Below are 10,188 nucleotides of genomic sequence, written 5' to 3'. Positions count from 1 at the left end.
TACCTTTTTTTCTTCAATAACAGGATTAGTTCAGTTTTGTTTTGTCCTTGTTTACTTATTCTGTGTTTTCTTAATGCTTAAGCTGTAAACTTTGATACAATCCAGTAACTACTTATGAAGGGACCCAATAATTTTCATAGAAAATATACGTTTGAATACTAAACAACAGAAGGCAGAGTGAAATCAAACATTTCAGGAAACCAAAGGGCTTTCAAATCTAATTTTATTTCTCCAAAATATATGCCTTTTTCTACTCAGTATAAACTTCCACTCAGCAATGATAACAAACAGTTTCACACTTGGCATTTATTTTAACTGTCTAGATGATAATATTTTTTACACCTCAACATGACTGTATGCACGATTTGAGCTTCTTCGGCAACTGTGTTATGAATGCAAGCCTTCATTAAAACTTGTATTTAAACAAATGTAAAAAAATAAATAAACAATACAAGAATTCTATTTATTCCATACTTCTTTCCATTGTAACACCTGTTCCACAGTACTTTACCATCACATTTCAGCTTTTTATCACAACTGTTGTTGAAGAAAATATTGATAAAGCTTAATTCTTCTTTCCATCAGCATCTTGAGCATCACCACAAATGTATCTGTTCATACTTCCCTAGGCGTTCTGCATACATCTACAGCCTGTGAGGTTTTAAAATGCATGTAATGGATCAGAAGCTTTAATTTGATCAAATTTGACCATAACCATTTCAAGGAAATGGACAATGATCTACCTGAGACTCCATTACATGTATTATCCTCTCATCACAACCGCTCTCACCTCTTGATTCCTTTTATAAAAAAAGAAGTGCATCAACTTCCAACCAATTCCTTTAGAATAAAAAAATGCATCATTTAAGTGTGGTATTGGTTTAATATATTTCAACAATTAACATTTATCTGAAAGCAATAACAATTAAAAAGGAGAGTTTAATGAGAATGAATGGCATCTAAGAAAGCCTAGTGACAAATATTGTCTAAATTGTTCTTGTTTACTGTGACCTGTGCAAAAGAGAAAGCCTTTCACCCAGGTTATGTTTAGGCACCTTTTTGCTCTATACGAGCAAAGTAGCCCTCAAAAGACCAAACATACATCATACAGAGGGTACCATTGGTACCACCAAATTTTTTCTTAACCTGATGGAAACTAAATTTTTTATTAGCTTGGTGTTTCTTTTTGGAAACATTATATATATAACTTAAAGACAAATATCCTCAAAATCCTTGTCCGTTTATTTTGCAAACTGAAACTGTCCTTTGATTGTTTGTAATGATCATTTTTACTCCCTTTAGACAAGAAAGCCATTATAACATTTGCAAATTATGGATTTCATGTTGAACATTAACTAACCCTATGGGTGTGCTGCTTTCTAAAATGCTCCTGGTCTCCAGACATGCGGCTGGGCACCACCCCTGTTGGCAACAAAGCGTGGTTTTGGAGCCTGAACCGGGTTGGTCTTCAGTGGGGGCAAAGAAGCAAGAATGCTGAGCTCAGGAGCACTCTGAAACTGCTTGGCTGTCTGCAGCCCACTGGTGTATGATGATGGAGTGTAAGGTGTGGGGACCGAAGGTACAGGGTTTGGAATAGGGGTACCAGCGAATTTCGGCAGGTCAGGTAGTCGCGAATGTTGGGAGGCAGACGAAACTGGTTTCAAAGTACTGACTGACTCTGGTGGGGATAAAGCTGGAGTAAAGGGGGCAGGAGGTGGAGAGATCATGCCTGAATGAGTCAAGCGTTCTCCAAGACTTGTAGCTGAGCGAGGTGCAATGACTTTAGGTGCAAGTGATGGAGCTGACATGGGCGTGGGTGTAGAGAAACGCTTGATTTCATAGACACGGGCGGTTTTGAGGGGTATTTGCCGAGGTGAGGTCAGTGAGCTACCCACCATTGTTGTTGTGTAGTTATTGTGCTGAGCCTGGTATGAAGGCATTGCTGATAGATTGGCGGCACTGCCTCCATACTGGAACATGGCAGAGTTAAGCTGATAAGGCTGCCTTTTCATGAAATCCACAGCCTTAATGCCTTCCTTTTGGGAGCCTCCTTTAGCCTTTTTGTCTGGGATCCCTGTGTCCTTCTGAGGCCCTGAGGGAAGAGAGGGAGCTAATAGTGGGTTATATCCAATTGGTGGAGGTGCACGGACATTTGGGGAATATTTCCACTGAGAGGGATATGAATTATTGACAGAGGAGTCAAACTGTTGGACTGCATTTTGCATTGCCACATCCTGCTGGTATGGGGTCGCAGGTGGACTGTCAACTACATACATGCCCATTCGGCTCTGTCTTTTGGCAAACAGCTGAGCTCCCTTCCCCTCTGCCTGAAGAATCTGTGGAGTCTCATGGATGACCCGAGGTTTAGGTGCAACTGGGGGTGGCACCCTTCCTGTACCAGCATCACCACTTCTTTCCTCCTCTGCAAGATCATACACTTCTTCATTGGTTGCTTGTCCATATTTGTGTCTGGTGAACCTTTCATCTAAGTTCTGCACCAATGACAACAGTTCAGGATTTGGGGAGTTCTTTTTCAGTTCTGGCACATTGAACATAGGTTTAGGTTTGCCACAACGCCGACGTGCTTCAAGTAGGATTCCTGTTCGACCTGTTGGAGCAGGAACAGGAGTTTGGGCAGAAGCTTCTGGCTGAGTTACTACTGACACCTGAGTCACAGGTGGCCTGGAAATGTGGGATTCTGGTGGCTGAGTAACAGGTGGTGTGGAAATGTGGGGTTCTGGTGGCTGAGTCATACGTGGCCTGGAAATTTGGGGGTCTGGTGGCTGAGCCATTAGGACTTGAAGTGGAGGCACGAAGGCAGCTGAATCTGTTGCACCAGACATTTGGGATAAATGAGGAACAGGCACTGAAACTCTTTGTGCAGGTCTAGGTACTGAAGGCACAGACATTGTGGTGATAGTTGAAAATGGAGCCTGATTAACTCCAGTTAACATTGGTGATGATTGTACTGTTTGGATCGGAACAGAAAGAGCAGGAGTGTGTACAGTAACAGGAGCTTCTGGTGTTGGAGGCATGGCAGATTTAGGGAAGGAGTATGGGTTTGACACCACTGTTGGCAGACCAGGGGGTATCTGTGATGCTAGAGGTGGCGCATTATTGGCTAGTTCAGAGGCAGTTGAGAATGGTGGAGTCGCAACAGCTGTTGAGGCAGGTCGCTGTGTCTTCTTTGTGACAGCTGGTCGAAATGTTACAGGAGCAGTAGCAGCTCGAATGCTTATAAAGCCAGGGGTAAACGGACGCGCTGTTCTATTAAGAACATTGCTTGTAGGCAATTCAGGTAACGGTGTTTCAGTAGGGGGTGCAGAGTTGCTCAAAACTGTTACTGAGGCTGGGGCTGGCTTGGGTGCAACAGGAGGAGTTGCCATTTCCATGCTAACTGCACTTAATGCAGAGTGGGGTAGGTCCCCATGAGATACTGCATAGGGCGAATCAGCAGTTTGAGCTTGAAGAGTATGAGTATTATGAGTATTGGACTGAGTTTCCTGTGTAGGACCTGATGGTAATTGTTTTTGCAGTTGTTGCAACTGTGTAGGCATTTCAGGATGTGATGGATTCATGTGACAATGTTCCTGTACTTGAGATCCTGCTGGTGCATGAGGATGTCCTGTCTCACCTTTCTTTGCAAGTTCATCCACCCTTTTTCTCTGCTGCTCAAACAACTGGGCACCCTTTCCCACAGTATCACTCAAACCAGGATCCAAAGCATTTTCTGCCCCAACCTCACGACCTTCTGTGCCTGCTGTTGCCCTCTTTTCCAGCTTATCCAGGTAGTCACTATCCCAAGTTGGGTCTGGAGCCCCAGAGAAGCCTTCCTCATCAAACTCAGATTCGCTGCCAGGAAACACCCCATCATCCTCCTGTGAATCTTCGAACCTGTCCTCATCTACACTCCCAAAGCTTGTGAGGGTGTACTTTTTTGAGCGTTGCCTTCTTTTCTTGAACATCAGCACTCCCTTGGAGTGAGGGTTTGGAGCATCTGTCAGCAAAGATGCAATAGTTCGACACTTGCTTTTGGCTTCCTTTACTTGCTTATCCTGAAGTGTATCTCCTCGATTTAGTTCTGCGGGATATAAAAGTGTAGATATTAAGAAAATGAGTTTGTGTACTATAACACAGTAATTCTCAGAGACACTAAACCTTTAAACCAACAACTGACTATGGCATGAGCATCTAAACATGTCCAGAGCAACATGCCTTGTATTATTCTCTTGACTTGCCACAGAGGCAGTTCTGTAAAAAAAATCCAGGCAAGTATTAAACTACTAGACTTGGTGAAGGATACATTTGCAAAATATTAGACAATATACTCTTAAAGCTATATGAAAAACATGAAAAACTGCAAAATGAACTCTAAAGGGCTGATACAATATATGATCTATCATAAAATGATTCTAAAGAGAAAATCAGCAACCATGCTCTGCTTCCCTACACAAACTGTCATTTGAAAAGTTTTCTTAATTTGTCCTGTCTAAGGAGATAATGAATGAAATCCTGGACCCTATAGAAGGAATTTGTCAGAATAAATTTAAGTTCTTACAACAGTCTGCTTAGTTTTGACTGCTTAGTCTCCATAACCTTATTATGGAACAAAATTATGAAACAAAACAAATTTGCTATATGTTTTGTATTTCTTTTTAAATGCAACTATCCTTTGTCATGCCTGTACCACTAACTACAAATGTTATATTTGTATATAAATGTAAAAATATATATTATTTGTTTAATTCTCTATTTTTACAATTTTGATTTCATTTTAAGAACTCTTGTCCTTAGTGCTTGCAGATTGATTGCTAGGGTTTTTTACAGACATAGCTTGGGATAAATATAGTTAACTATACTGGCTATATTTTGTTTAACATGCTAGACAGGCATTAATCACACTGATCCACCTTAGAGGAAGGTCAGGAGGAATCATCATGCATATTCTCAGGTAAACCCTAGGGAACTGAGGGAAGAATTTAAATGTTCTGACTATGCAAAGGAAAATTATTAACTTCAATCAAGCTTGGAGTTTAAGTCTATGTCCGTAGCTTTACTTACTAGCTTGTTTTGCTTTTTCCATGTAGGTTGTTGTGAGTTCTTCATCAATAGGCTTATTAACAGGACCCACCATGGGCACAAGCTGGCTGCGAGAACCCAACATCAAAGCCTCTTTTGCCCTCTCAGGGGACACTAGTGGCACATTGGCTGGTTCTAAGAAACCACTATCTTCCTCTTGTCCTCCATCCCGTGGCCCCTGGTCATCTGCTGAGGAGATTATGGAGGAAGTTTCAGTAGACGTCTGGGAGGACCATAATCCCGGACCAGGTGGTTTGTAAACAACCTCTTTTCTTGTGACCCCTGGTAGACTTGTTCCTTCATCTCCATTTCCTCCACGCCCTTCCAATGAACGTGGAAAAGCCTGTGCATCTGGAGCACTGTCGTAGCCACTCATCTCTGATGTCTCTCCACCTTCAGGAGATGTCCTTCCTGATGGCTTTCCAGAGTTGGAGTTGCTGGGACTTCGCCGTTTTTGCCGTCTTTGCCTTTCGTAACCCGCCACGTCCGCATCGCTGTCGGTCTCACCGTAGTAAGCTTCACTTCCAGGTGGAGAAGTCAATCCACTAGTCAAGGAAGAACGACTGCGGTGGACCTCACGGACTGGCGCATGGTGGGGTTGGGTTGGTGACATGGCTTTCAGAGCAGCACGGTACTCTTTATCTATCCGTGGAGATGGGGCACGGGTGACAAGGATCACAGACTGAAAAGCAGCAGGTGCCCTGTAAACAGTTAGTGATAACTTCAGTTCGGATTCTGTACTGGATGCCCATTCTCTAAAATAAATAATTGACTGTATTTAAGGAAGCAGAAATATCTGAATGCTCAGCGGTTTGTTTCTTGCTCATATATTGAGAGGTACTGTATGTATACAGCCTCTTTTTCTTTGTAAGTTCTAAATTGTAGTCTGATTATGTTTTCCCAGGAGCTAATCTTCTATTGATTAGGAACCAAAAAAGGACATCTGGGTGTTGAAAGATATGTCTACTGACATCTAAATATGTCTAAAAGTGGTTATAGTTGATTAAACTGGATGATGACAGATTATCAAGTAATTTTTTAGTCCTTATGGCATTACAGAAATATATTTTGTCTCAGCTAAAAAGCGACAAGAACTGAGCAGTATTTAAAAGCTTGAAAAGGATTATGAACGAACAACCATAACTTATAGAGGTAAACTATTCTTATATTGCTGTACCAGTTACCTTTTTACTCTGATGTTTAAAATCCCAGGGGAGCTGTCAATGAGGTTCATGGCCTGTGCATGAGAAAGGGTTCCACATGGATGTTCATTGATAGATACAAGTTCATCCGCCTCCCGCAGCCCAGCCCGGCAGGCCTTGCTACGTTTACGCACCTGCAAATAGGAAAGCGTGTTACAAAAATGATGAGCTTTGTTTATGATATGTTTGATTATTTGAGGGGCAGACCTTGGATAACTCTCCTAAAACGCATTCTTATACTGTACGTCGTACGAATAAGACAAACCTAAGTAAGAAAGTGCACATAAAACAGCAGTTCCCAAAGATTTCCTGTTTGCTTAGGTTGTTTATTTAGGTTTACAAGAAAATAAAAGTCATCCCTCCTCAACTACAATCTCCTTTACATAACAAAACTGCCACCTTTTCAGTAATTTTTCTTTGCCATGTAACATAATTTAATATTGCTATGAATACAATCTTTATTAGCTCTCAAAATGATTATTTTATTCAGTTAATTTTTCTCTCTCTCTTGATATTGCAATGGTCCCCCCACTTTGGTAAGTACTGATATTAAGCTTTACTTAAAACTGGAAGAGTGAAATAACCTCTTTTTTTTTTTTTTTTTTTTTATTTGCAAAAACAAATTTTATACAAACAAATAAATCAAAATTATACTTTATTCAACTATGTCAAGTCTCAGGTTTTGTAAAGATTTGGTTTGAAGGGTGAGTAAATATAGAATTCAATTTTCTGTCCATCAGGAAAATAGTTTATTGGAAAGGTTATTAGTTTCCTGATACATGTGGGGTTTGCCTCATCCTAGCAGGGAGTTAGTATTAAAGGGATGATCTGAGGCGGGCTTCTATCCTGATGTGTTTTGTGACAGTGACTGACAGGAAACAGATTCTGGCTTGACAGCCTAGTCTTGCTGTGTGTGGACATATGCCACAAATTTTAGCTTGAGTGGAGGCTATCGCACACACTTTAGAAGAGAAATGCCAGCCAGCGGTCATCTTCATATGGTCCTTTTGATATTTGTGCCTGAGCTCTATTAAGATCAATGGCATGATGCCCACAGAAAGTTGGTTTAACCCCTTGCAAACAATGGGAAAAATCTGCTTTGTAGATTTTTATATAAAATAGAATTAAATAAATCTATTGATTATTTGGCATAAGGTTTAGAAATATTGCAGATCTGAGATCTTGGCTAAGGCCATTTTCCTTTGGTTTCCCTAATTAGTTGTCTTTTCAGCTATTCTGGTTGCCTGTAATGAAATCCCACATCCCCATTTAGCTAATCCTTTCGAAGTGGTTTGTGCCAGCTTGTGGCCCAGGAAGTCAAGTTATTTGTTCAGTCAGTCACCTTGTGGTTGCAAATCATAACACTTATAATACCCCTGCATGCTTTCTTGCATACACCACATGGACTGATGCAAAAATATACTCAGCCATATAAATAAACATACAAACACCCACATACAGGCTCACAATCACAGACCTAGCTCTGAAACACCGAAACCCCACGCTGTGCCACCTGTTTGAAATGATATAGCGTAAAACCTGACAAGCAGCGATTGTGCCTCTTTGCTTAGAGAGGTGAAGGAGCAGCCAGTTTTGGACGGTCAATCAGATCAGCTGTCCACTGCCTTAAAGGTCATCTGTTAGCAATTTTAGCCAATAATGCCGACAAAAGAAAAATCATCAGTTAAAATACACTGTTAGCATAATAAATTATCATTATTATTTACAAGCTTTATATACATAGGCCTATGAACTTTATTCATGAATTTTGTCACATATATTGGATAGATTTTATCAATCATAAAATGTATATCACAATGGTGTCTTATTAGTGTCAAGTAATAAACCTTGATCCAATTTCATCTAAAATTAGGTCCTTTGGAGAAATTACAATAATATTCATATTTTGTGCTGCTACAGCTATGCAGACCCATTCTTTTCAGTAAAGGATTTTAAAGGTTCATAGATATTAACACATTGTTTCATGTAATAACCAGAAATCCCTTAAAGGTACCCATCAAGCTGATTGCAATTAAAAAAAGAGTATTATTTTACTTCCTCAAGAAAAAAGAAATTCTGGTACAGTAAATTAAATAATAAATCAAATAATTAAAATATTCACAAAGTCCAGGCAACCTGCAGTAGTTTAAGATTAAAGTCTACCAAATCGATTATTAATCCCCCTTGCATGAGGCCTTTTCTCGAACCAAATCATGACTCATTTTCAGGCTCTGAACCAATCTGCACAGCAGCCAATGTTCCACTTCAGATCTCTTTACAGCTTTTTAAATCAGTGCCAGATATATCACAGCTAGTGTTACACATGCCCTTGGTCAGGTTGTTGGATATGATTTTATTCTTTATTAGCAAGCACATTGGAGAAGTTTTTCTTCCCCTTTCTGGGTTATAGACTTACCTTTGCAACTTGGAGTGGTTTTTGATGCTCCACGCCTCCCTGCAGTCGAAACCCCCATGGTGCACCACCGGACAGAGTGATGATCACTTCTTCTGCAACCATTGTTTTGAGTGCTTTTTTGTTTGCTTTTCTTTTTTGGTTTATTTCTTCTTGATTTTTTGGCTCTTATATTTCATCTGAGGGTGGTCCCCTCAGTGCTATGGATCCATGGTTAGCAGTCAGGGCCCCTCGTTGAGCTCTGACCTGCTGTTCTCCTGGCGGACTGTGTCGGTGCCGACTCCCCTCTGAGCTCCACAGCCAACCCTCGCACCTGCACACCCACGCATACGCCCTCCTGTGCAACCCAACCATACCCAGGGTACTTTGGCCATGTTAACCTCAGTAGAGGGGGAGGAGAGGGGGATAAATACAGGGTGTGTGTGTGTGTTTGGTAAGGGACGGGGGCTGGTCTGAGTCTGCTTACACTGAGGAATGTTTGCCCCAAATGAGTGAGGGGAACGTCCAGCTCAACACTTGTCCTGCCACTCAGACCCATGCCTCTGGGTTGATGATAGCCCTTCCAAAAATAGGACCCTGCCATTTCTTCTGCTGCACCATCTTCTCTGCAGACAGAGGTAAAGTTAGCATTCTGGCTTTCCTAATGGTGCTACATTTCTTACATTGAGGTCATTAAGGAACCTTCTGTGTGATTGCAACCAGTATCTCAAATCACACATCTGAGACGTTCAGTGAAAGGACACACTAATCCTGTGCAATTACATTCAAATAGCTTCAAAATAGTGCCAAGAGGTGCTGATAGAAATGAATGATGAAGAAAGATATTCGACCTGATCATATTCATTGAAATCTCTGGAATATGTTTTATGCGCTTTGGGATCTTAATTTTCACAAAGGTGCCTCATGTATAAATTTGCAAACCCACTGAATATTAGATTGAGACAATTTAGATGAATAATTAAGATGAATATTTACTTTTTAAAATCTGTTAACCACTTTTATTTATGCTGATTTCTTAACCAACTATTATCCACTCTCTGTCTAATACTTAAAGGACACTAATTTTTATGTGATCAAATAATAAAAAAACTAACTAAAGAAACTCATTTAAATTGATCAAAGTTAATTTATTTAGTTTTTCTTGGAGGACTTGGCATTAAGGTTTGTTTCTTCATGAAGGTTAGACTGCTATTATCAATGCTATACAGGTTACAGATAGCTGCTCTGTTTGGCAGCAGTGTTCTGCACCTGTTCCTAGACCTCAGGATGGCAACCAAGATCAGCCTTGGGTCGTAAACTGACCTTGTCCCAGAGTCTGTTTGTTTTAATCTAAAGCAGAAATTCAACTACAGATAGGATAATCAAGATGTTTTTGTGTTTTGGGCTGGAGATAAATTGACCAAAAGCAAGATGGTTTTGAGAGTTCATTAAAATTTGATTAAAAAAAAAAGCGACGTCCTCGAACTCCCCCTACTGGTCAAGAATAGCATTGGT

The 10,188-nt window shown here is 40.5% G+C and overlaps 1 protein-coding gene across 1 annotated transcript; it reads right to left on the bottom strand.

The window, feature by feature from the left end:
- Nucleotides 1-205: 205 nt before the first annotated feature.
- Nucleotides 206-9,025, bottom strand: synpo2la (synaptopodin 2-like a). Its single transcript, XM_038295726.1, has 4 exons — nucleotides 8,698-9,025; nucleotides 6,264-6,415; nucleotides 5,062-5,780; nucleotides 206-4,081 (listed from the first exon to the last, which is right to left on the bottom strand). Exons 1-4 carry the CDS (start codon nucleotides 8,797-8,799, stop codon nucleotides 1,380-1,382), a joined length of 3,675 nt encoding a protein of 1,224 aa, XP_038151654.1. The 5' UTR covers nucleotides 8,800-9,025; the 3' UTR covers nucleotides 206-1,379.
- Nucleotides 9,026-10,188: the final 1,163 nt, after the last annotated feature.

This window comes from Cyprinodon tularosa, unplaced genomic scaffold, assembly GCF_016077235.1.
Source record: "Cyprinodon tularosa strain WSP-4 unplaced genomic scaffold, ASM1607723v1 ctg359, whole genome shotgun sequence".
Lineage (NCBI taxonomy): Eukaryota > Metazoa > Chordata > Actinopteri > Cyprinodontiformes > Cyprinodontidae > Cyprinodon > Cyprinodon tularosa.
This window is presented reverse-complemented; position numbering and strand designations above follow the sequence as displayed.